This window comes from Hyperolius riggenbachi, chromosome 2 (genome assembly GCF_040937935.1).
Source record: "Hyperolius riggenbachi isolate aHypRig1 chromosome 2, aHypRig1.pri, whole genome shotgun sequence".
In the NCBI taxonomy this organism is placed as follows: Eukaryota; Metazoa; Chordata; class Amphibia; order Anura; family Hyperoliidae; genus Hyperolius; species Hyperolius riggenbachi.
In genome coordinates this window covers 282,306,469-282,333,887 of record NC_090647.1, presented here as the reverse complement: position 1 = coordinate 282,333,887, position 27,419 = coordinate 282,306,469, and the positions used below count along the sequence as shown (strand labels likewise).

Genomic DNA, 27,419 nt, shown 5'->3' with positions numbered 1-27,419 from the left:
TTTCTATGGAGCTGAACTCCACATGAGAAAAAAATCTTTGCAAGATGCTGCACACACAGATGCTGTACAGACACAAAAGATCAGTATCTGCAAAAGATCTGTTCCTGCCAAAGATCCATTTCTGCAAATTGCATTTATAGTCTGAGATCTGCAGATCATCATACACACCTTGTTTAACTGACATTCATCTGCAGATCAGACAATCATCTGCAGATCTGAAAATCTATCCTGGTGGATCTGATGATGAATGTCTGCTAAACAAGGTGTGTATGATGATCTGCAGATATCATAGACTATGAATGCATTTTGCAGGAACAGATCTTTTGCAGGAACAGATCTTTTGAATGTCTACAGCATCTTTGTGTGCAGCATCTTGCAGAGATTTCTGTCTGATGGGGAGTTCAGCTCCATAGAATAGACTGTGTAGGTATGGCTCTCATACTACATGGAAGGGGGTAAGATTGGTCTGTGATCTTTCATTTTCCAAAGACTATGGTCTGATGTGTGTATGAGCCTTTTGGACCTGTTGGATTTGGTTTGCGGACAGGCAACTTAATGGCTTGGAAACAATATACTGATGCCTCAGACTATGTGCTATGTGTTACTGATCCATTCTATGAGAAGTTTAAATGTTAACTACCTTTGGGGTACATTTATTAAAGAGCCCTCGAAGTCTTGCAAGGAGAGAGATCTAGATTTGTTTTATAGCCGGAGACCTTCTGGGACCCAGTCTACAGCATACGAGACAAAAGTGTCAGGCCTCTTGGAAACGGAATGGAACTTAGTGCTCAGCTCACAGTAACCCATGTATGAATTCATTTCAGCTGTACAGAGCAGCGTAGCATCGCTTTGGCAGCCCTTATTTTAATCTTTGGATCTTTATAGATATTAGTGAATTGTATGCCTGATTCACATTTCATTGTCAGGAGCCCTCTGTGATTCTTATCCATCCTCCCAGTATTCTCATACATGAAGGCCATTATGTCTCTCTGCATTATGTTGTTCTGCTTTTGGTTATAACAAAATGTTACTATGCAGGCATTCACTGTAGACATCATCCGCCATAAAGACTCCATGGATGATCTGATCAGCACACAGGAGGATATTCTAGGCACCTGTGGGGAGGAACAGAAAGCTACATTACAAGTAAGTTCTTTATGATCTATTGAACTCACAGATCCTTAACACTGAATATTGGTGACTGGGCTTCAGTTAATGTAGCTGATTGGATGGTTCTGTCTTTTTCAGGAAAAAACAAAGTCTCTTCTACAGCAATATGAGGATGTAAGCCACTTAAACTCTGAGCGATCTGCACGTCTGGAGCGGGCTCAAGTTCTTCTAAACCAGTTCTGGGAAACCTATGAAGAACTGAATCCCTGGATTGAAGAAATGCTGGCCACGATTTCCCAGCTGCCACCTCCCGCTGTTGATCATGACATGCTTAGGCAGCAGCAGGAAGAGATAAGGGTAGGGCACCTTGTCTATTTTTTCACACATTGTAAGCTATTTATAAGATAGTTCAAAAGCTCTGGTTGATTTCCCAAGACACGGGACTGCAATTAGACCAGTAATATCTTTTGTATTAAACTCCCAAATGCTATCTCTCCCAGATGCCATTCTCTACCAACCCAGTGTAACTTTCCACACTATTGACTTTGCTCCCTTTATCACAGCATAACTGTGAAACACATTTTTTTTGTATTAAAAATGCCTTGGCAGCATTGAATACACAGCTAACTGAAGGTGCCCAATTGACTTGTTTCTTAAATTGCAGCAACTGAGAGAAGCAGTGGCTGAGCACAAGCCTCACATTGACAAGCTGCTGAAGATTGGCCCACATTTATATGATCTGAATCCAGAGGAAGGGGCAGCAGTGCAGGAGAAGTATGCCAAAGCAGAACAATTGTACTTAGGAATTAAGGAGGATGTGCGCAAAATAGCCATGTCACTGGATGACGCACTTGCACAAGCCTCACAGGTATATAAACTCACTAATGCGTCTGTGTTTTTTGTTTACAATCATAGATGAGAATTTAGCAGGTCAATGGCACAGGTTCCTTCGTTATTATTATTTACTGTTGATGTCTTTTGCTAACACCTAACATTTCATATATGCCTAGGTTTAAAGTGGACCTAAACGCAGCTCTTCCTCTCTGCTCTAAAATGTTAGGGACAGCATAATAACCTTAAGGGTAAAAAAATGTAATTACAATTTACAGAAATACTTTTTTAACTGAAGTCACTTTGCAGGTAGCACAGAAAGGGTTAAGCCTCGCCTTTTCCTGTACAGGCAGAGCTACAGATGAGGCTAATCACGCTCTGATGTAGCTAAACTTACAGTGCAGTGGATTTCTACAGCATGTATATGTGGAATGAAAACTTTTCATTGTGTGCTGTGCAAGAGTTCGGGTCCGCTAAAAGTATGGCATGTCATACATTCACATGGTAAAATGAAAAGCCTGATCACTTTACGGATCTGAGAAAAATGAGCAGGTAGATAGAACAAGGCCTTGATTTGAGAACAAGTCCGATATCATTTTTGGAGTAGTGATATTTCTGAATAATTTTTACCCCAAATTAAATGAGAAGTTGGAATATAACCAGCACTCACCAGAATCTATTTTACTATTCATATAGAAGTTCCCACTGATGATACAATCTTTATTGTACAATTTTACCACTTCTATATACCGTATTTTTCGGACCATAAGACGCACTTTTTATCCCCCAAGCATGGGGGGAAAAGTGCCTGCGTCTTATGGTCCGAATGCTACCCAGATGTCCCTCCAATGAGAATCCCCATGGTAGTGCGACCCGCCCCCTTTATATTGTCCCATGCCTCTGTCCTTCTCTGTCTTGTCCCCCTCCTCCCTGTGGCTATCCCGTCCCCCTCTGACTCGGTCTTCTGTGGGTTGTGTGCAAGTGGCTTACCGGTGCAGCCTAGTGATGAGCGGTGAGCCTCCGGGGAAAAGCAGTGGGAGAGTCCGTGTACGCTGAGGACATTTCCATCCCTTTACTTCTGCTGACTGTGCAAAGATTGGGGCTTACCACTGCAGGCTAGAGATGATCAGTGGTAAGCCTCTGGGGAAAAGCCGCTGCCTAAGTTTCTCTACCTTCACTTAAGCCGAGATCTTTGCACAGTCAGCAGAAGTGAAGGGATGGAAATTTCTCAGCGTGCACGGACTCTCCTGGAGCTTTCCGCGGAGGCTCACTGCTCATCGTCACTAGCCTGCAGCGTTAAGCCACTTGTACACTGTACACCTCAGAAGACAGAGTTAGAAGGGGACTGGACAGCCGCGGGCAGGAGGGGGACAAGATAGGAGGACAGAGGCATGGGACAGCAGCAGGACACAGGGGGACAATATAGAGGAGGACAGGACAGCAGCGGGGACACAGTGGACGAGATAGAGGAGGACTGAGGGACGGGACACAAGCAAAAAGATAGATGAAGACAGGGGGAAATGGGCACAGAATAGAGGAGGTCGGGATAGCAGCAGGACATGGGGACAAAATAGAGAAGGACAGGACAGCCGCAGGACACAGGGGGACAAGATAGAGAAGGACAGGGGGACAGGACACAGGGGGACAAGATAGAAGGGGACAGCTGCAGAACACGGGGACATGATAAAGGACGGGGCAGCAGCGGGGACACGGGGGGATAAACGAGAACATAAAGGAGACAGAGGATGACACAAGGGAGGCACTAAAGGTACAAATGGGGCACAGGGACGCAAGATGTACAAGGGGGACATAATAATTGGGGAGGGGAGAAGATCCACAAGACGCCCCTGTACCATGGATGCACCATGTTTATATTTTTTTTCTCTGGTTTTTGTTCTTTAAACATAGGTGCGTCTTATGGTCCGAAAAATACGGGTAATAGGAACTACCTAAAATATATTTCCTCAGTTTACGCTTCTACTACATAAATTTGGTAAGATTGTATTATTAGTGGGCACCTTAATTTCCTGCCCTTAGAAGAGTGAATAATCTTATGATACTGTGTATCAGTAATATGTTCTGTATTTTGGGAGGGAAACATACTCAGTGTAAACAAAGAGTGTACAGCTCTGTGCTGTTAACATGCTTCTTAGGATAAGAACCCAAGAGGTCAGTGGAATGCCAACCACCTGTCCATTCATTGTCCACAGAACTATAGTGTTCATTAAGTGTTATTGACATTTATAATGAGGACAAACAAACATCAAAGCATGGACCCATTGATTTTTCTCCTGAAGTTTTTTTTTTATGTAGGTAAATGCATAGTTGATTGACCTTTGCCTTGTACCTGGTACCATGCAATATCCATCCCGCATCCTGTGTAGACTCATATCCCTCTAATGTCACACACCAAACATTTGCTTGTTTCATTGTTTGCTTATGTGTTAACGTGTTTGCATTATTGAGTTGCTGTGGTTCATGCTACACTAACCCCCCATCTCTCCTCTCATGTTACGTCACCTCCCTTTCCTTGTGGAATGTGTTAACTTTCTGTTGTGCTGCCATGATAACATATCCTTGTCGGCCTGACTTCTCTGCATTTCAGATTGGGGAGGTAAGTGTCATCCTGCCTCATTAGTTTCTAACCTGAACCTTGCTGCTGACTGCTCATGCTGTGCTATCCTTTGCCATGTATGTCAGGTGTATCTGCATCCTAATCTCCCCTTTATCTGATCGCAGTTCCATGATAAGATTGGTCCCATGTTGGAAACATTGGAGAACATGGCATCTCGCCTTCATACACCACCTCTGATACCTGCTGAAGTGGAGAAGATTCGGGATTGCATTAGTGAGAATAAAAATGTGCTTATGGAACTTGAAAAACTGCAGCCTTCCTTTGAAGCCTTGAAGCATCGTGGTGAAGAGCTCATCAGCCGCTCACAAGGAGCTGATAAGGATCCTGCAGCCAAAGGTTAGCCTTTAGAACAACTGCTAGGGCATGTGCATGCATATAAACAAAAGTGATAAGAGAAAAAACAGTTAAACGGTCTGGGGAGTGCAGACTTATTCACTGTGTGTGGCAGTTTTTCATAAATGCTAAATAAATAGAAGTAGTTCTGCCATTTTATTTATAAGAATTTTATGGAGAGAGCAAAAGAATCGTAACTAGATGTTAGACCAGCAGTTAAGGAGTAGCAGGTGTAGGTAACTGTGCCTCCGGATTGCAGATTCAAACATAGCAAGAGAGAAAAGGAAGATCCAGGCACCAGCCAAAATTTGCACGTAACCTTTTTATTTACTACAAACACCTTCCAACATACATAGCAATAAATCTTGGCCTTACAGCCCTTTCACAGGGAAGCCCTGCTTCTTCAGCGGTAGAAGATTATATACAAAAATCGTGCCAGAACCGTGGTGCCAGGATCTTCCTTTTCTCTCTTGCTGCATTTATAAAGACCTGTTTCCACTATGCCCAAATATGGGCTGAATCTGCAGTGTTTCCCCACTGCCGATTCAGGTGGGGAAACGCTGCCTATACCTACAATGGGCTGATGTCCTAATCACACTGAGGTGCGGTTCTGGATGGCATTCTGCAGATTCTTGTAATACGCACCTGAATCCTTATAGCCGTGCATCGCACAGCTTAGGAGCCACTGCCAAATCAGCCACAGCTCCTAGTGGAAGCTCCTAGTGGAAACCATCCTAAAGGTTAGCTACTGTTTACTGTACATACTCAAGAGTATAGGTCAACCACCTAACCGCTGAAACTGTTAGTATAGGACAGTGTGTAAAACCATACAGTATAAAACTATACAAGCGCCTTTACATTCCCAAAACCCAGCTGGAAGAAGTGGCAGCTGCAGACATTTTACATCATGTTGTTCATATACAACTGGCTGGATTTTTTTTCCCCCTTTGCCGCATCCACCACTAGGCAATAAGAGCTTATAAATTGAATTTGAAATGACCATTTGTCTCTGTTGTGCACATAGACTCTTCCAAATCCTTTAACTAATGTGGACCCCTGTTTAACATTGAGATAAAAATTGGAAGAAATCTTCCATGGTAACATTAATAAGGGCATTTAAATTTTTTTGTTACAGTAGTAGTTTAAATCTAGCCCTAAAGTTGTTTTGCTTTCATAGCACTAATCTTGATCTTGAGTCTAGACATGGATGATCTGTGTTTCTGCTTGGATTAAATTGTGAAATACTTTGCACAATTATATATATGTATATATATTTTCATTTGTTCCAGCTATTCAAGATAAATTAGATCAGTTAGTGTTCACATGGGAGGATATCAAAGCCAGAGTAGAGGAACGTGAAATGAAATACCTAGATGTCCTTGAGCTGGCAGAGAAGTTCTGGCTGGATATGAATGCTCTCCTAACAACCATCAAAGATACCCATGAGATTGTTCATGATCTGGAAAGTCCTGGAATTGACCCATCAATGATTAAACAGCAGATAGAGGCTGCCGATGTAAGTAATAACTGAAAAAGGATCATGTAATTGTTTCTGTAGGTAGAACTCACAGCAGTAAGTAAAAGTTGCTTTATATCTGGTTGCAGACAATAAAAGAGGAGACTGATGGGCTCCATGAGGAACTAGAGTTTATCCGAATTCTCGGAGCAGACCTGATATTTGCCTGTGGAGAAACTGAAAAGCCAGAAGTCAAGAAAAGTATTGATGAGGTACATCTTAATCACCGTACACTTGCTTCATACTTTATAACCACCATTTATTCCATTAGTAGGATGTGCTTTAAGATGCGTATGGCTCTATACATAAAAATAACTAGTCATAGTACAGTCAGCTGTAAAGATGAGGCGCACCGTTCTGTTATGGTGTCCAAGGCACATTTTATTTATCGCATCACCGTTGAGCCACAATGGACTTAAAATTGTCTACAATTTCTTACAGTTCAAATTAAATTGCACAGTTCTTTCTTTTCTCAAATTACTAGAAGACATAAGGACCTTTTTTGGTGGCTATTAGCAATTGTAATTTCTGTATTCACCTAAGCAGAGATGCCTGCAGAGGCATTCAACCCATGCATACTTCCCAGGGAAACTAGTTTTGTACTTTTCTTTTGGCTCTGAATTTGCAGAGCAAGGGCATGACTGTATTAATGAATGATGGTTTGTTATTGCTTTTACATAAACAGCTTGAAAATATCTCAGTCTGCAGCAATGCTGCACAGACATGCATGATAACTCAGAATCATCTCATAATTGTCCTTGCAGCTTGTTATAGAAGAGAAAAAGGGAAAGGATCAATGACTCTTTATCTCAGTGGAATACAATTACAGTTGGCCAGGGACATTGCAGTGAAACATCACATATTCTTGAGATTATATGCCTAAAGGCGTGTCACCCGTCAGGAACCGGACCTGATCCCTCGGACGACATTGCTGTGCCAACACTGTACAAATGAGAAGTCCACTACAGAGCTGACAAAGCGTTCTGTTGATATATATATATATATATATATATATATATATATATATATATATATATATATATATATATATATATATATATATATATATAGTGGGGGGGGACGTCACACGGTTGAGGGGGCTGATTATGACAACCTCAACTGACTGTAATCAAGCGTTTGTACGGGGTTTAGAAGAAGCCTGTTTTTAGGTTGGGATAGTATCCTGCAGACATCAGATCATGATAATTTGCATTAGAAAATAGTGTTAGCGATTACAACTATTGACTAACTTATGACAACAGAATGTTGGTATATTTGAGTTTAACCACTTTACCCCCGCGGTACGAATTTCTGCGTCCCTTTTTTCCCCCCTAAAAAACCAAGGGACGGAGAAATCCGTACCTTCCGCGCTACCGCCGCTCGTGCACGCCGCCCCTGCTCGCCCGAAGATCAATGAACGAGAAAATCCATTCCCATTCGTTGATCTAAGCCCCCGCAATGATCTGCTGCTTCTTTGAGAAACAGCGCGATCATTGTGATTTGCCCAGCCTCGTAGTGCTTCCTGTAAGCGTCCTCACGGACGCTTACTGGTCGCATGTAAACAAACTCACTCTTGTGGCCAAATAGTAAAACTACACCCTAAAGCATTTTACATATACAAATACATTAGTTTTACACAATAAATTAACTCATTACCTCCCACACTCCCCAATATTTTATTTTATTTTATTTTTTTTTGTAATTAAAAAAAAAATACAATAAAAAAAACAAACATAAATAGTTACCTTAGGGACTGAACTTTTTAAGTATTTGTCAAGCGGGTAAAACACTGTTACTTTATAAACTACGGGCTTGTAATTAGGGATGGATGCAAAACTGAAAAAAATGCACCTTTATTTCCAAATAAAATATTGGCGCCAAACATTGTGATAGGGACATAATTTAAACCGTTTTATAACCGGGACAAATGGGCAAATACATGTCATGGGTTTCAATTACAGTAGCATGCATTATTTGAAAACTATAATGGCCGAAAACTGAAAAATAATAATTTTTTCCCACATTTTTTCCTATTTTCCCATTAAAACACATTTAGAATAAAATATTCCTTGGCATAATGTCCCACATAAAGACAGCCTAAGGGCCTGTACACAATGCCGCGCTTTTAAAATCGCATGCGATTTTTAAAAGCGCAAGCCTTCATGAGAATAGGAAAAGCGCATCGCAGCAGTGTGTACAGGTCTCCGCGATTTTCATTATTTTTCAAAAGACCTTGCGATTAAAAAGCGCATGCGATTTGAAAAGCGCAGCGCAAGCGCAGCAGTGTGTACAGGCCCTAATTGGTGGCGAAAAAAAACAAGATATAGTTCATTTCATTGTGACAAGTAATACAAAGTTCAAGGACAGAAAGCCCATAAAGATAGCACCACTTTAAAGGGATACTGTAGGGGGGTCGGGGGAAAATGAGCTGAACTTACCTGGGGCTTCTAATGGTCCCCCGCAGACATCCTGTGCCCGCGCAGCCACTCACCGATGCTCCGGCCCCGCCTCCGGTTCACTTCTGGGATTTCTGACTTTAAAGTCAGAAAACCACTGCGCCTGCGTTGCCGTGTCCTCGATCCCGCTGATGTCATCAAGAGCGCACAGTGCAGGCCCAGTATGGTCTGTGCGCAGTACACTCCTGGTGACATCAGCGGGAGCGAGGACACGGCAACGCAGGCGCAGTGGTTTTCTGACTTTAAAGTCAGAAATTCCAGAAGTGAACCGGAGGCGGGGCCGGAGCATTGGGGAGTGGCTGCGCCAACACAGGATGTCTGCGGGGGACCATTAGAAGCCCCGGGTAAGTTCAACTCATTTTCCCCCGACCCCCCTACAGTATCCCTTTAATGAAATAATATTTATTCAAAAAATCTATAGCATTGATACAAAATATATGACATCTGAGTTTCAAAAAAGATAAAAACAATTAAAACCGACCATATGGTCCAAAGTGGTAACAGCTGCATACAATCATGTCTTTAAGCAAATCAAAGATATGGCACAAAATATTGCCTATATGATCGCCTCAGTGTGCATCTAATCAGAGCACACACAAGGTTGAACCCGGGTTCAGCAAGAAAAAACATATAAATATATACATCCACATACAATACCCGGCTGGAAAAAAATTCTGGGTAGAACACTGACAGGTCTCCAGGTGTTTTCATCAGAAGCAGTTAGAAAGAAAGAATACGTGTCAGGGTAGCTAAAAAGTATGACCTGTTTCTGATTATAGAAAGCACAATACTAGAGTATTGTATTTTTCAAAGTAATTGTAATAATGCTGATACTATTGATGGCTTTGATTTAGTGAATGAAGTGTTTGTACATACATTCTTATTCTCTTGTCAGATGAACAATGCCTGGGAAACTCTGAAGAAAACCTGGACGGAGAGACTGGAGAAGCTGAGAGATGCTATGGCTTATTCTGTACAATACCAGGACACCTTACAGGTACTCTGCCCTGACAGTCTGTATAGTGCCAAGTGTCCTTGAAGTCTCTGCAAGACGCAGGATGTGCTTATCAATACACACATTGTTCTCAAATTACCATAAATACTAAAGGGAAAGTACAGTGTCTCTTGTTGTTTTTTGCATTCCATTTTAGGTCCAGCTGTAAGAAAAAAAGTTTTTGAAAAGTATTATATTATTTTGGGGTAAAGTACAGCACGCCTGAAGTGGCACTTCTCATTATGAAATAAACATGGGTACATATTGTACTAGCCCTACTAAGAAATTATCTGATGTCCCATTCTGTTTTCCAGTACAGCAAGTATTATTATTGTGTATGCAAATGAGCTTGCCAAGAGCTCCTCAGATTCAGTCTGATCTCATGAAAAGCAAACAGAAGGCAGGTGTTTTTTTATCTGATTGAGAAAAGGCTGCTGACAAGGTTTTAGTACCGGAAAGGGCAAAAGATCATTACTTCTATTTCTTTTGCAGCTCTGCAAAGCATATTTGTCAAGGCTGCTGTTTAGAATTCAGTTTTAAAATGATGTAAACAAAATGCAAAATACAAAATTATGTAAACAAAATGCATCTATGTCAGCTTCGGATGCGTCTGCAGAAATCTCCAGGAACTTTAAAGCCCTGTGTAACCCTTCCAATGCTGGTCTAGTAAAAAAAAATGCTGGTTGCATATAATATACTGTAAATAATGTTTGAGAGCAAAGTTGAAATGCAGGGTTATATTCCGCTTTAAGAAAAAATAGCAGATATCACAAATGAATGTGTGATTAGTGATAGTTATTGCTGATTAAATGGGGGCATAGCAAAAGTGTTTAAACTGCTCTAGTCCATTAGGGGGGAAGCAGGTATTGGTGCAAAGTGGTTAAATCTCACTAATGTTGCTACCCAGTCTACACAGTTTTAGTGAGTGTGTTCTGGAGACCTATCTGAATGCCTTCAGACTTTAGCGACATTACTTCTAGATACCGTCTTATCTTAGCCTCTGAAGTCTTATGAAATGTCACTGTTCCATGGATTAGTACTGTCAGAAATGGGAACAATAGGATAAAAAGGATATCAATTAGATATTAATTATTTACTATATCTTACAATATTATATGGCCAGCTTACAGAGAAACTCCGACCAAGAATTGAACTTTATCCCAATCAGCAGCTGATACCCCCTTTTACATGATAAATCTATTCCTTTTCACAAACAGACCATCAGGGGGCGCTGTATGGCTGATATTGTGGTGAAACCCCTCCCACAAAGAAATTCTGAGTAGGTACTCTTGGCAGTTTCCTGTCTTTGAACCCTGTTGCATTGTCGGAAATAGCTTTTTACAGCTGTTTCCAACTGTCAAAACAGCAAGCAGCAGCTAAATCACTTGCCAGCAGTAAAAATGTCACCATGTGATAAATGTCAGAATATAAATCAGGGATTTAAAATATTTTACAATGGCCAAACACTGACTAAATCATTTATACATAATTATTGTAAAAATGAAGCACTTTTTTAATTACATTATTTTCACTGGAGTTCCTAAGATACAGCTGACAAGGGGACTTGTAATCAGGGCTGTGGAGTCGGAGTCGTGGAGTCGGGCAATTTTGGGTGCCTGGAGTCGGAGTCGGGAAAAAATGCACCGACTCCGACTCCTAATGAATTTGTAACTGTAATTAAAATAGAAAATATGATAAAATGTTCTATTTCTCAGATAATAGTCATTAAAAATAATGTATATATACAGTAATAGCTGTGCTTAGTCCACAAAAATGAAATAAACCAATCAAAATTAGTTACTTGTGCTGCTTCAATAAAGCAGTCCCCGTATTTTTAAGGTCAGATATACATATCTGATTGTGACTGTATATATGATGTGTACACAGGAATCTCTTATATATTCTAAATAACATCTATGCTGTAAGAATAAATCCTGACGTGTAGCCGTGTCACTAATAGAGATGGTCAATGAGATGGAAATAATTCTGCATTGATGCTGATTTATGCAAATGTATGCACTCCCTTTGCTGATGAAATCAAATAATTTGATATGTTGTTAAAATTTGGTTTGGTGACTACAAATTAAAGGGTACCTGAGACGGATGAAAAGTAAAGTTTTATACATACCTGGGGCTTCCTCCAGCCCCCTTCAGGCTAATCAGTCCCTCGCTATCCTCAACCACCCGGATCTTCTGCTATGAGTCCTGGTAATTCAGCCAGTCAGCGCTGTCCGGCCGCATGCCGCTTCCACAGCCAGGAACATTCTGCACCTGCGCAATAGTGCTGCACATGTGTAGTATGCTCCTGGCAGCGGAGTGTGTGCATGCGCACTACGCCCGACTGGCTCAAGTACCTGGACTCATAGCAGAAGATCCAGGTGGTGGAGGAGGACAACGAGGGACTGATTATTCTGAAGGCGGCTGGAGGAAGCCCCAGGTATGTATAAAACTTAAATTTCATCTGTCTCAGGTTTACTTTGTTACACAGTAGTACTATACTCTACATATGCACTCTCCACAGAGCTGCAGGGAATCCACTGAGAATGTTGTGCACATTGAACACAGAGGTGTTGTCTGTCACCCATAAACCTTGTTCAGGTTGTGCATGAAGAATGTGTAATAGAGGAAGAAGTACCCACAGTACCCACAGTCACATTGCCTAGGGCCTGATCCATGTTCAGATCTGTAATAGAGGAAGAATCTCCTCATTCCCCTGCAGAGTACCTGCACATCACTCTTACATGTACCCACAGTCACATTGCCTAGGGCCTGATCCATGGTCAGATTGTGCATGAAGAATGTGTAATAGAGGAAGAATCTCCTCATTCCCCTGCAGAGTACCTGCACATCACTGTTACATGTACCCACACTTACATTGCCTAGGGCCTGATAGATGTTCTTTGTTCCGGTTTGTACCTTTTACAAGTACTCTTACCAAGGACTAATTTTAGTCTAAAGGGAATAAATATAGTAGTCTACATATCCTTCTCACTCCAGTTGTCTTGTAAAATTCCTAAGCGTTGCCAATTAAGAGACGAATTTCATGTTACATACTTTTAATCAACAAAATTGTAATATGCAAATTAGAGGAGTCGGAGTCGAGGAGTCGGAGTCGGTGGAATCCTAAACTGAGGAGTCGGAGTCGGTGGATTTTTGGACCGACTCCACAGCCCTGCTTGTAATGTTGAATGTTATTGCTCCTTTTCCATAGGCAGGATATTTGCACGTGGTATTGTATCTTCCACTGGAAAGTTGTTTTTTTTTCTTCTTTGTTGCAGGCAATGTTTGACTGGCTGGATAATACTGTTATTAAACTCTGTGATATGCATCCTGTGGGGACTGATATCAGTACGGTGAAGGAGCAGATTAACGAAATGAAGGTAAGGTTCACCATTCGGATGACGATCTATCTTTGTTTATAAATGTGTGAAATTCAAACACAAAAGCATTTCTACTAAGGTGACAATTAAAGCTATAACCATATGATTTCATACTGATGTTTTTAACTTCCATGGATTTTTGTTTATTTTATTTACAGGAGTTTAAGGTAGAGGTTTATCAGCAGCAGATTGAGATGGAGAAGTTGAACCATCAAGGGGAACTGATGCTGAAGAAAGCCATTGATGACACTGACCGGGACATCATTCAAGGCCCACTCACTGAGCTAAAACATTTGTGGGAGAATCTTGGAGAAAAGATAAATCACAGACAGGTATGGAGCCTGCTTGGGTGTTGTTGATATTTGGATATGCATAAAGCCCTTTCTCTAACTTTTAGCCTGTTTTCCGCAGCACAAGCTGGAAGCTGCACTGTTGGCTCTTGGCCAGTTCCAGCATGCACTGGCTGAAGTAATGTCCTGGCTGATACACACAGAGGAACTTCTGGATGCCCAGAAGCCCATCAGTGGAGACCCAAAGGTCATCGAAATTGAGCTTGCAAAGCATCATGTAAGTATTAATTTGGCAATTTTTAGTATTCATTTGGCATTTTTGGTGCGGGTTTGGCTTAATTCTGTTACGCAGTGCCATTTTTAATAAAGGGTTCAGATTAAGTATTTGTTTGAAAATGCAGCTTCTCTTTTCATGTGAGGGTTGGGGGTAAGGAATGGGATTAGCGTATATGTATTGGTAAATATTGGAAGGTTAGGGCTGGGCACCCATAAGGAAGTTTGTTGAAGCTCGCAAGTATTCAAATGTTGGGGTTAGGAGTCAGTAAGAAAGGGTTAAGGTTAAACATCAGTAACAAGTAACCAAGCTTTTACAGGGAGTGCAGAATTATTAGGCAAGTTATATTTTTGAGGAATAATTTTATTATTGAACAACAATAATGTTCTCAATGAACCCAAAAAACTCATTAATATCAAAGCTGAATATTTTTGAAAGTAGTTTTTAGTTTGTTTTTAGTTTTAGCTATTTTAGGGGGATATCTGTGTGTGCAGGTGACTATTACTGTGCATAATTATTAGGCAACTTAACAAAAAACAAATATATACCCATTTCAATTATTTATTTTTACCAGTGAAACCAATATAACATCTCAACATTCACAAATATACATTTCTGACATTCAAAAACAAAAACAAATCAGTGACCAATATAGCCACCTTTCTTTGCAAGGACACTCAAAAGCCTGCCATCCATGGATTCTGTCAGTGTTTTGATCTGTTCACGATCAACATTGCATGCAGCAGCAACCACAGCCTCCCAGACACTGTTCAGAGAGGTGTACTGTTTTCCCTCCTTGTAAATCTCACATTTTATGATGGACCACAGGTTCTCAATGGGGTTCAGATCAGGTGAACAAGGAGGCCATGTCATTAGTTTTTTTTCTTTTATACCCTTTCTTGCCAGCCACGCTGTGGAGTACTTGGACGCGTGTGATGGAGCATTGTCCTGCATGAAAATCATGTTTTTCTTGAAGGATGCAGACTTCTTCCTGTACCACTGCTTGAAGAAGGTGTCTTCCAGAAACTGGCAGTAGGACTGGGAGTTGAGCTTGACTCCATCCTCAACCCGAAAAGGCCCCACAAGCTCACCTTTAATGATACCAGCCCAAACCAGTACTCCACCTCCACCTTGCTGGTGTCTGAGTCGGACTGGAGCTCTCTGCCCTTCACCAATCCAGCCACGGGCCCATCCATCTGGCCCATCAAGACTCGCTCTCATTTCATCAGTCCATAAAACCTTAGAAAAATCAGTCTTGAGATATTACTTGGCCCAGTCTTGACGTTTCAGCTTATGTGTCTTGTTCAGTGGTAGTCGTCTTTCAGCCTTTCTTACCTTGGCCATGTGTCTGAGTATTGCACACCTTGTGCTTTTGGGCACTCCAGTGATGTTGCAGCTCTGAAATATGTCCAAACTGGTGGCAAGTGGCATCTTGGCAGCTGCACGCTTGACTTTTCTCAGTTCATGGGCAGTTATTTTGCGCCTTGGTTTTTCCACACGCTTCTTGCGACCCTGTTGACTATTTTGAATGAAACGCTTGATTGTTCGATGATCACGCTTCAGAAGCTTTGCAATTTTAAGAGTGCTGCATCCCTTTGCAAGATATCTCACTATTTTTGACTTTTCTGAGCCTGTCAAGTCCTTCTTTTGACCCATTTTGCCAAAGGAAAGGAAGTTGCCTAATAATTATGCACACCTGATATAGGGTGTTGATGTCATTAGACCACACCCCTTCTCATTACAGAGATGCACATCACCTAATATGCTTAATTGGTAGTAGGCTTTCGAGCCTATACAGCTTGGAGTAAGACAACATGCATAAAGAGGATGATGTGGTCAAAATACTCATTTGCCTAATAATTCTGCACTCCCTGTATAAGGTCAAAGCAGGCCTGAACTCATAAATTCCTCTCTGCTCCAGATAACCTGGGTGCATTTCTCTATGTATTCCTTCTGTCATGTGCAAGAGATCAGGTCTAATTTAAGGAATGTTAGTCTTCTTGGCAAGAATTAGGAGGGTTAGAGCCCAAGTAAACCCAAAACTGAAAAATGCAAATACTGATGATGAAAAAGCTCTTCTATTTCAAATCCATTCAATATCAGAGGACACCTGAGCCAAGTACCTACTTTTATCTGCAAACACCATCATAGCCACTCAAAACATAGAAAATGCAGACCAATCAATCCACATTTTGGGTTTTACTTGGGAGTTCATGTAAATTTTGTAAATATTGAAACCCTACTGTAAGTCACTTACCCATGCAGATTGCCTTTCTATTATTTCCTATATTTTCATTTTCAGGTCCTGAAGAACGATGTGCTTGCTCACAAGAGTACTGTGCAAACTGTGAACAAAGCTGGGACAGAACTGTTGGAGTCTAGTGCTGGAGATGATGCAAGCAGCTTGAAATCCAAGTTGGAAACTCTGAACCAGTTATGGGAATCTGTGCTACAAAAAACCGAGGAGCGAGAGCTGCAGCTGGACATGGCTCTTCAGCAGGTAAGAGCAGTATCTGCTAGCCCTAGTTCATTATCACATCATGTTAACATTTCACCTCTTGCCGACAGCCTAATGCAGGATGGTGGCGGCAGAGAGGCTCTGTTATTTCTCTACGATGCCATATGGCGTCATCTCGCAAGGAGCGAGATTTGGAGGGAGCTCGCATGAGTGCGAGCTCCCGTCAGTAAACACAGCGGTCAGCCTGCCAGCCAGCAATCGGAGCTGGAAGGCTGCTTTTTTTTAGTATTTACTAATTATAAATATAGCGCTGACATCTTACGCAGCGCTGCACAGAGAATAGTCTGATCACTTAAAGAGAACCCGAGGTGGGGTTCTGACAATGCTATCCGCTTACAGAGGCTGGGTCTGCCTATACAGCCCAGCCTCTGTTGCTATCCAGATCCCCCCTAAGTCCCCCCTGCGCTCTGCTATGCCCCATAAATCACAGCCGCGCTATGCAGGCTGTGTTTACCTATATACTGTCAATCTCGGCTGCCTCCTGCATAACTCCGGTCCCCGCCCGCATCCCTTCCCTCCAATCAGCGGGGAGGAAAGGGACGCGGGCGGGGACCAGGGCTATACAGGGGGCGGAAAGAGCAGCGAGAATGACAGTACATAGGTAAACACAGCCCGCTGCGACACGCTGCGTGTCGACAGCGCAGCTGTGATTTATGGGGGATAGCAGAGCACAGGGGGGATCTGGATAGCAACAGAGGCTGGGCAGTATAGGCAGACCCAGCCTCTGTATGCGGATAGCATTGTCAGAACCCCACCTCGGGTTCTTTTTAACTGTCCCTTGGAAAGGCTCACAGTCAAATCCCTACCATAGGCAAATGTCTATGTATTGTGTAGTGTGTGTATCATAGTCTAGGGCCAAATAACTAATCTGTATAAATTTCTTTTTTTTATTAAAATTAAATCTAAAATTTGCAGCAATCAAATAGCACCATAAGAAAGCTCTATTGGTGAGAAGAAAAGGAGGTAAAATTAATTTGGGTTTTAGGTTGTATGACCGAACAATAAACCCTTAAAATTGTGAAGTGCGGAATTGTAAAAAATGGCCTGGTGTAGGGGGGTATAAACCTCTGGGGCTCAAGTGGTTCATTGATTAACTTTTTTCAATAAATATAAAAACTACCTACCTGACTAGCTTGTGTAGTTATATTGCTTCTTAAGACAATAGTACAGTTTTATTGGAGAGAAAGCTGTCCACACTTATCCCCCATCCTGTCATCAGTCAGAGAGAAGCCCATGGTATCATCTAAACAAGCCCTCCTCCTCCCTCTCCTTTCAAGAGATGAACTCTTTTTGGTCAGCAATGCACTACAGTTCCGTTTCATAATTAATTAGTTCATTTGTAAGCTTGGGGGAGGTGGAGTGGCTTGGTGCTCAGCAGTTAGAGCAGCTGCCTAGCTAGGGTATTACCATTCTTCTTGCAAATGCTAGCTTTTGTAAATGGCTCTTGGGGCACATGACCAACTTTTCGGAAGGCAATTTCTAAGTAAAGGCTACATTACATTTAAAATTGTGTGAATAATGGCATAGTTGCCTGTTCACTTTTACGTACTATAAAGATCTTACTGAATGAACTAGGGCTTTACCAGTGGATATACCAGAAACGTAATGTCTCTGGTACATTGTACAAAACTTTTATTCCTTTTATCTGTTTAGGCTCAAGGCTTCACAGGAGAAATTGAAGATTTCATCCAATGGGAAACAAGGATAGAGAGCCAGCTATCAACAGCTAAGCCCACTGGTGGGTTACCAGAGACAGCTCGGGAGCAGCTGCAGGCCCACATGGTGAGAAGGCAAAATGTGGACTTAGGGTTATTTGTACCTGGGAATGTGCTGATGTTTTCAATGTTGGTATGTTTTCTTTTTGTTTATGCTATCCTAATTTAAGTTGTTTTTTTGTTCTTGCAGGAATTGTATGCTGAGGTGAAAGCTAATGATGAACTGTATAAACAGCTCCTGGACAAGGGACATCTAATGCTTCTGAGCCGTGATGATGCAGTTGGCTCCGTCACTGAACAGAGTGTGGCTATACTTAAGAGAAAGTGGCAAAGTATTAACAACAAAGTGGAAGAGAGAAAGGTATCACTTGACACTAGTGTTGCAGCTGTTTCTGCTTTATCTTTACAGTAGTGGCCATCAGTTTGGTTCAGAGCTATAGTCCTTTCATTTGTTGATCATCTAGAGCAGAGGTGTCAAACTCAAATACAAAGTGGTACGTGAAATTCTACACTGGGACCAAGTCGGGGGCCAACCTTAATCTCTACTGGCCACCTTCCACTTATAAAATTCCAGAGTGCCCCTCTCCAACCCCTATACAGTTCTCTGGTGTCTATAGGTCCTCCTCCCCTGTACAGTTCCGTGGTGTCTAGAGCCCCCACCCTCCCCTGTACAGTTCCATGGTGTCCAGATGCCCCCACCCTCCCCTACACAGTTCACTAGAGTTTAGTGCTTTCCTCCTACCTCCTCATATGGCTTCCCTGGTGTTCTAGGGCTTCACCTCCAATATAGCTGCCCTGGTGGCCTAGAGCAGGCCAAACATAATGCAAAGTGGGGAAACCCCTTAAGGGCCAAATTTAATGGCTCTGAGGGCCATATTTGGCCCGCGGGCCGGAGTTTGATCATGTATGATCTAGAGCCATGTATGTATGGATAAAAATTTTAATAATAAAACTCCGATAAAATTGTTCTGACAAAGTATAGCTGTAAATGGAAAAGTCACACGCTCCAACCCAAAAGTCTAGAACAACAACAATTGTAAACACTTGGTGTCACGCAATATTAATAGGGATCAACTTCTAGGTAAGTTTGTAGTATAGGGAAGATAAATATTCCACAGTAACCCTAGAAGCCTGTATGATCTACATTGGGTGTTAATATAGCAATATAAGGAGTTGAAGAGTACTTGCATTGGCCCAATACACCGACTGACTTAAAGAGAATCTGTACTCTAAAATTCTTAAAATAAAAAGCATACCATTTTATTCATTATGTTCTCCTGGGCCCCTCTGTGCTGTTTCTGCCACTCCCTGCTGCGATCCTGGCTTGTAATTGCCAGTTTTAGGCAGTGTTTACAAATAAGACATGGCTGCTAGCCAGAGTGTGATAGGCTGAGAGGAGCTCAGTCTGTGACTCACACAGAGCCTGCAGGGGGCATGGAGAGGGTTTGTATAGCTTCTATCCTATCACAAGTAGAGCTGCACATTCCAGGCTGAGTGCCTGAGCCCAACAAAGCCATCAGAGGAAAGAAGATTAGATTATCTAACAGAGATAATACAGCCACTGTGCAACTAGGAAAGGCTGCAGTAAGACAGACCACATTAGAACAGGTGTAGGAACTTGTAGGATAGAAGAAATAAGGCTGAAAATGTTGTTACAGAGTCTCTTTAAAGAGGAACTTATGTGTAATAATTTGTACTAATGTCAATTCTCACCTGCAGGTGAAATTAGAAGAAGCTCTTACTTTGGCCACAGATTTTCAGAATTCATTACAAGACTTCATCAACTGGCTGACGCAAGCTGAGCAAAGCCTGAATGTAGCACCATCTCCAAGTCTCATACTTGACACAGTTCTTTTCCAGATCGATGAACATAAGGTAGTTTCCTTTACAACTTTCTACGGTCACTTTTTCCTTTGCTGGACATGACTACATCCATAAATATTTTTATGTTTTGTACCAGATTTTTGTAAATGAAGTCAATGTTCATCGAGAGCAAATTATTGAGCTGGACAAAACTGGAAACCAGTTGAAATTTCTCAGCCAGAAGCAGGATGTGGTCTTGATTAAAAACCTTCTGCTGAGTGTCCAATCACGCTGGGAAAAGCTTGTTCAGCGATCAGTGGACAGAGGGAGATCTTTGGATGATACAAGAAAAAGAGCAAAACAGGTCTGTGCTTAGGAAAGGTTTTACCTGTTCACGTTGTCATGCCTTTAGTATGTGGAGATGAGCTATCCCTTATCAGTATCACAGCATTCTCATAGCTTCTCATTAGCTTCCTCCTTTTGTTTTCTAAAAGTTGTAAATGTTATCTGTTTTTAACATTTTATTATCTAGCTGGTCCATTGACCCTACAGCCAGATTGCAATTCAGGGTTCTGCTGTAGCTAGAAACTCTCTAGGTTACTGGCTGTACCACCATTGGCAAAGCTTGTCAGGTTCAGCCTAACAAGGGCATTACATTACTATTTATAGATCTCATTTCTGCGATGCACAGAAACCGTTCTGGTCAGTCACATGACTACCACTTTAGGAAGTGGAAACAACTTTAGTATTAATTGAGAATTGTAGTAGTAAAGTTATTAGGAGGATAGAGGCTTTTCTTTACTTGCATGGAATTGAGCTTTAATATAGAGGATGCTTTTTGTGTAGCTTGATAGTTTATAATCTTGACAAACCGTTATGTTTTCAGTTTCATGAAGCCTGGAAGAAATTGGTTGACTGGTTGGAGGAAGCAGAGAATCACCTCGATTCCGACATGGATATCTCTAATGATCCAGACAAGATAAAGCTCCAGCTTACAAAGCACAAGGTTAGATAATGCTTTTCATGTTATATAGAACCTGAGTTTACTTTTAACTACTGGTAAATAAAATAATTTGATCTGCCCCTCACTCTGTGACATTAATACAAGTGATTGTGTGCGGCTACTAGGGATGATGAAAGAGATGCAAATACTTCCGAATTTATGCAAATTTTTATGCAAGTATATGCAGCTTGAAAATGGACCAATCAATTTAAACCTGGGTGGGTCTTGATTGGTCCAATTTCAAGCTACATATATTTGCATAAACCATTACATACGTTTGCATGAACTCAGAAGAATTTGCATCTTTTTGATGATCTCTAGCAGCTGCAATAGTTCATTTAATTTAAGGTAGGATTAATCTGACATAACATACTAAAACTTTTTTCCTACTCTTCATTCCCAATACAGTTATCCTACTTGCATTTGTGTACATGTAACCTGTGTGTAAAAATCTCAGTTCCTCCAGCTCACAGAACAGCATTGCTAAGAGCTGTCCATACATTTATAGCAAATTAATTGAGAAATATTTCTAGGCAGCTCTGTATAAGCACAGTATATAAACTTTCCCTCACCCAAGGCACTGAATCCTGCAGAAAGAGACCACTCTGTGTTCAGTCTTACAACCAAGGATGAGCTTCGGATCAAATTCGGATGAAATACGAATTACTTTTATTCGGATTTCATGCTCCTAATTAGTGCAGCTGAGTGTGTGTGTGGGGGGGGGGTGTTTAAGCTTACCCAGCAGCCTTCTTCTTAAACCCGTCCCACGGCGCGTCCCAGGCTGCGGTCATGCAACTACAAACACTTCCTCCTTTCGGGTTGAAGGAGTAAGTGTAGTAGTCACATGACGCAGCTTGGAACGCAGCGTGGGACGGGTTAAAGAAGAAGGCTGCTGAGTAAGTTTAACCCCCCCCCCATCACACACACACACACACACACACACACACACACACACACACACACACACACACACACACACACACATACACACACACACACACACACACACACACACAGGATGAAATCTGAATGAAACTCATGCGGATTTGATTCGGAGCTCATCCCTGCTTACTGCTGCCATTTGCCTTCAAAGTATAACTTCCACAACAAATCTTCAGAACAAATTGAAACAGTCTGTTTATCATTCCAGTAGCTTTTCCTAAAATACCTGTCTCTTAAAGTTGTCATGGTGTTTGTTTAAAAAAAAAAGTTGTCTTGCTGTGGCTAATCATTTAGAGCAAAGAGGAAATTTTGACAATAGTTCCATTTTAACATATTACTTTCCCTTTATGCCACAGGAATTCCAGAAAACTTTAGGGAGTAAACAGCCTGTTTATGACACAACTGTACGAACAGGACGGGCATTAAAAGAAAAGGCCTCATTAAGCGATGATGTACAGAAATTGGATCATCTCCTTGGAGAAGTGAGGGATAAATGGGACACTGTGTGTGGAAAATCCGTAGAAAGGTGATTTTAACCTCTCTTTAAATTATCTAAAGTTGTTTCTTTTTATTGCTTGTTTGGTAATGATCATTTTTCAAGAGGTCCTATTTTAGATATTTGTTTTGCATAGCAGGTCTGAGTTGACAGCTTGCCCTATTTTTCTCTGCAGACAACACAAGCTTGAGGAAGCCTTGCTTTTCTCTGGCCAGTTTATGGATGCCCTGCAAGCACTGGTGGATTGGCTGTATAAGGTGGAACCTCAGCTGGCTGAAGATCAACCTGTACATGGAGATTTAGATCTTGTGATGAATCTGATGGACGCTCATAAAGTAAGAATGTTATGCAGAGGGCCAACATATAATGGCTTTCTATCCTATGAGATGCGTTTTTGATTATGACTATGCTTTTTTTGAAGTGTACATTCAGAAGCAATGTTTGTTTACAGAGTAAACACCATAATGTTAATTTCTTGCTTTTTCTATTCTATAGGTCTTCCAGAAGGAGCTGGGCAAGAGGACGAGCAGTGTTCAGGCTCTAAAACGTTCTGCCAGGGAGCTGCTGGAAAGCAGTAGAGAGGACACAACCTGGGTCAAGGTTCAGCTTCAGGAGCTTAACACAAGATGGGACACTGTATGCAAACTTTCTGTGTCCAAACAGACCCGCTTGGAGCAGGCACTAAAACAGGTGCATTTCCTAGCAGTTTAATGTTACCTCTTAATATGTGTATGGCATTACTGACCTGGATGGTAAGCAAATAAAATATCTGCTTTCTAGGCAGAGGAGTTCCGTAGTACGGTGCACATGCTGCTGGAGTGGCTCTCGGAGGCAGAACAGACTCTACGATTTCGGGGCGCTCTTCCTGATGATGCAGAGGCTTTACAGTCCCTCATTGATGTTCACAAGGTCAGACGATACCAGCTGCTTATTTATCAGAGAGGAACTGCTTACACTTGGTCCAGCTTTATGATTGTTTGAAAAATCCTCAATTATTTTTCTAAACTGTTATGTAGGAGTTTATGAAGAAAGTAGAAGAGAAACAGATTGATGTGAACACGGCAGTCAGCATGGGAGAAGCAATACTGACAGTATGCCACCCTGATTGTATCACCACTGTGAAGCACTGGATCACCATTATACGAGCGCGCTTTGAGGAGGTGAGGCAGAATAATTCCCATTTACAAATTTGATGATTTGCAGAATGTGTGTTGATGTGGTATCGCTATTAACATTTGTTGTATTTGAATATGTGAACTTACTATTGGCTTTAAAAAAAATATTATGTACTTGTCATTTATTTTCTCACTTGCTCTATTGAAAGGTTCTGACTTGGGGGAACCAACACCAGCAGAGGCTGCAGGCCGCACTATCAGAACTTTTGGCCAATTCTAATCTTCTAGATGAATTGTTAGCCTGGATCCAGTGGGCAGAGACTACTCTAATCCAGCGAGACCAGGAGCCTATGCCTCAAAACATTGATCAAGTGAAGGCTCTTATTTCTGAGCACCAGGTAATGTTTGATGTTAAACATGATTCATTTATGATCTGGATTCTGTACTGAATACAGCATGCCTTCTTGTGACTTGTAGTGCCCTCTAACCTGTTTTTGGATTATGAATCTGCCTATTGAAAGACCAACATCCTTATTATCACCATTGTATTGCTTTCCATTGACAGGTATTCATGGAGGAAATGACTCAGAAGCAGCCTGACGTGGACCGAGTCACAAAGACGTATAAAAGAAAGACAACAGATCCCAACCATGCCTCATTCAATGACAAGACGCGAAACAGTAAGTGTGCTTTGTAGATTCTACGCACATCCACTATTATTCTTGCAATCTTTTTTTTTTTCCAGTGTGCTCTCTGTCTGCACACAGTATGGTATTGAAAATTATTTAATCTGACATCATTACGGCTTTAAATCGATTCTCCAAATGTGAAACTCTTTCTCCTTGCTTATCTGCATGCAGTACTTTGTTTGATAGCGCATTTAGTTGTATGTTGGGAGAACCTTTCAGATGAATCCTTGGGTTTTTTTGTTTTGTGCCTATCTTTAATGTGAAAATGAGCTCCTCATCTGAAAGGGAACCAAGCTCTAGTTTTGTTTCCTGGTTTCTAATAGCTATAGGAGATTCCAAGTTCCCCCCTCCACTTCTAGCTGCCCATTATTTATCCACAGGGAATGTGTGAAGATGGCATCTGTGGTGTTTGTAAACTCTTTGAATACAGTGTCCAATCTACCCACCCCTTCTGCTGAAGCGTTTTATTTGCTCTCTGCTAATGTGTGCAATAAAGTAATTAGACCAGTCCTTATATGCCTGAAATTTCTGCAGTCGGGCAGGACTGAGAAGTAGGAGGCAATTGGCTAATAAAACCCTCTGCTAAACTTTTAAATGTAAAAAACCTAAAGTTTTATTTTGCTAAAAATGGTGCTTGGTTCACTTTAAAGAAGAACTATACAGGGAAAAAATATCATTAAATTCCAGCACTTTTACTGATAATGTAAATTGTGTTGCCAGTCCCTTGTATGATGAATGTTATCAATGACCTGTACTTGTATATAGAGCAGCACTAAAGCGGTTGGGACAATGTCATGTAGTAAGCACAGACTCTCTCCATTCCCTCTGTTCTTCTAAATGCACTGACTTAGGATACTGTGTGCTTTTCAGATGGCTTGAATTAGGAAATTGCAAATAACTGTCTAAATTTGCTGGTATTCTGGGGTCTTAAATGATCACAGTTAGAGATGTTTTACTAGAAAGAAATTAGGACAGCTCTCTTCTTCAGTTGCCACTCATTAACAGTTTACTGTATATAGAAAAATTATCACACTGTTCTCTGTGAAATTACAACTATTTCTACAATTTGCCCTCTGCTAGCTCTTTCAACCATCATCCTTGTGCTGCTCCCCATGTTTCTGCAGCCTCTAGCCTGGCAAAAGAAATGGCTTGATCAGTGGTTTCAATATTTTGTTGAAACTAATGGTGGCCATACATGGTACAATTTTTTCATACAAGCTTACCATTTCTATGTAGTATAAGGGTAAATTACTGTATATACTCGCAAGCAAGCCGACCCGCATATAAGCCGACCCCCCAACTTTTTCCTGAAAATACAGGAAAAAATGATTGACCCTCATATAAGCCGGGGGTAAGAAATGTTGGCCGTGTGACCCCCCAGTGTGTCCCAGTATAGTTAGTATAGTGCCCAGTATGGGTAGGTAGTGCCCAGTATGGGTAGGTAGTGCCCAGTATAGCTAGTATAGTGCTCAGTATAGCTAATATAGTGCCCAGTATAGCTAGTATAGTGCCCCAGTATAGCTAGTATTGTGCTCAGTATAGCCAGTATAGTGCCCCAGTATAGCTAGTATAGTGCTCAGTATAGCTAGTATAGTGCCCAGTATAGCTAGTATAGTGCCCCAGTATAGATAGTATAGTGCCCCAGTATATCTAGTGTAGTGCCCAGTATAGCTAGTATAGTGCTCAGTATAGCTAGTATAGTGCCCCAGTATAGCTAGTATAGTGCCCCAGTATAGCTAGTATATTGCCCAGTATAGCTAGTATAGTGCTTAGTATAGCTAGTATAGTGCCTAGTATAGTGCTCAGTATAGCTAGTATAGTTCCCCAGTATAGCTAGTATAGTGCTCAGTATAGCTAAATATAGTGCCCAGTATAGCTAGTATAGTGCCCCAGTATAGCTAGTATATTGCCCAGTATAGCTAGTATAGTCCTCAGTATAGCTAGTATAGTGCCCAGTATAGCTAGTATATTGCCCAGTATAGCTAGTATAGTGCTTAGTATAGCTAGTATAGTGCCCAGTATAGCTAGTATAGTGCTCAGTATAGCTAGTATAGTGCCCCAGTATAGCTAGTATAGTTCCCCAGTATAGCTAGTATAGTGCTCAGTATAGCTAAATATAGTGCCCAGTATAGCTAGTATAGTGCCCCAGTATAGCTAGTATATTGCCCAGTATAGCTAGTATAGTCCTCAGTATAGCTAGTATAGTGCCTAGTATAGTGCCCAGTATAGCTAGTATAGTGCCCCAGTATAGCTAGTATATTGCCCAGTATAGCCAGTATAGTGCTCAGTATAGCCAGTATAGTGCCCAGTATAGTTAACATAGTGCCCTAGTATAGCTTCCTGTCATCACGCAGCAGCCGCCGTGGAGCGAGCTGCTGTGAATTATTTACATGCCCGGGAGACGGAGAGGGGAATATTAGAGGCCGCAGGGTAAGCTAATAGCAGCGGCGGCCGGGGGGGGGGGGGGGGGGGGCGCCTATGACCACCGACCAAAGTAACTCGCAAGCAAGCCGACCCCCCAACTTTTGGCCCACTTTTGGGGGGTCAAAAATTCGGCTTGCTTGTGAGTATATACGGTAAGTGAATATACTGAAAGGATAATTTAGGCAGTTCCCTTATTCTACATAGAATTGGTAAGATTGGATGAAAAAATTGTACCATGTATGGCCACCTTAAAAAATAAACCACTGCTAGCTGCTTATGCTAGCTGTACTCTGTTAATGTTTTACAACAGGTGAAGAATGAATATCCTAACGATTATCAGATTACCTCTTTGCAACACTACAACTTCAAGCCGATTTCAACATATATCTAGTCAAATATCACTTTGTTTTAATACACTGTTTGCATCCACTTATCCTCATTTCTAATAGAATTTTCCTTGTGTGGGTATGGCTGGAATTTTGTCAGATGTTAATTACTTAATATTACTTTGCAGGGAAACCTCCAATCCAGTCCACCCCACCTATACTACCGCTGCTCTCGCAATCTGAAACCAAGAATCCAAGGATCAATCAGCTGTCCGCACGGTGGCAGCAGGTGTGGCTTCTGGCCTTGGAGAGGCAGCGCAAGCTTAATGATGCTCTAGACAGACTAGAGGAGGTAAGAGATGTTTTTTTAGAGCCCTAAATGTTCTTTTGAACACATCTGCCAACATATTTAACTGCTTCCAGACCACGGTAATTGAAATCTACGCCCTGTTTGTGGCTACTTATTCCTGCCAGGGCGTAGATTTAAATTACTGAACTGCACTGACCCGTTGCGCTCCCGACGATCTCTCCCTCGCCGCAGGCCCCTCTGCTGTCGCTATGATGACAGG

General features: G+C 41.6%; 1 protein-coding gene across 22 annotated transcripts in view; it reads left to right on the top strand.

Annotated features, from left to right (window-relative positions):
- The window catches only part of MACF1 (microtubule actin crosslinking factor 1), a 449,681-nt gene that overhangs the window by 401,702 nt on the left and 20,560 nt on the right, over positions 1–27,419 (top strand). For all 22 annotated transcript variants that reach the window (XM_068268830.1, XM_068268828.1, XM_068268833.1 and 19 more), the window contains 24 exons: positions 1,039–1,146; positions 1,249–1,467; positions 1,775–1,978; positions 4,681–4,912; positions 6,199–6,425; positions 6,515–6,637; positions 9,777–9,878; positions 13,154–13,255; positions 13,414–13,587; positions 13,667–13,822; positions 16,122–16,319; positions 17,991–18,119; positions 18,243–18,413; positions 19,772–19,927; positions 20,013–20,219; positions 20,742–20,861; positions 22,157–22,326; positions 22,472–22,631; positions 22,792–22,986; positions 23,077–23,205; positions 23,313–23,456; positions 23,621–23,809; positions 23,977–24,091; positions 27,039–27,202. In XM_068268830.1, coding sequence (XP_068124931.1) covers positions 1,039–1,146; positions 1,249–1,467; positions 1,775–1,978; positions 4,681–4,912; positions 6,199–6,425; positions 6,515–6,637; positions 9,777–9,878; positions 13,154–13,255; positions 13,414–13,587; positions 13,667–13,822; positions 16,122–16,319; positions 17,991–18,119; positions 18,243–18,413; positions 19,772–19,927; positions 20,013–20,219; positions 20,742–20,861; positions 22,157–22,326; positions 22,472–22,631; positions 22,792–22,986; positions 23,077–23,205; positions 23,313–23,456; positions 23,621–23,809; positions 23,977–24,091; positions 27,039–27,202 — 3,894 coding nt within the window. The remainder of the gene's footprint in view (positions 1–1,038; positions 1,147–1,248; positions 1,468–1,774; positions 1,979–4,680; positions 4,913–6,198; positions 6,426–6,514; positions 6,638–9,776; positions 9,879–13,153; positions 13,256–13,413; positions 13,588–13,666; positions 13,823–16,121; positions 16,320–17,990; positions 18,120–18,242; positions 18,414–19,771; positions 19,928–20,012; positions 20,220–20,741; positions 20,862–22,156; positions 22,327–22,471; positions 22,632–22,791; positions 22,987–23,076; positions 23,206–23,312; positions 23,457–23,620; positions 23,810–23,976; positions 24,092–27,038; positions 27,203–27,419) is intronic.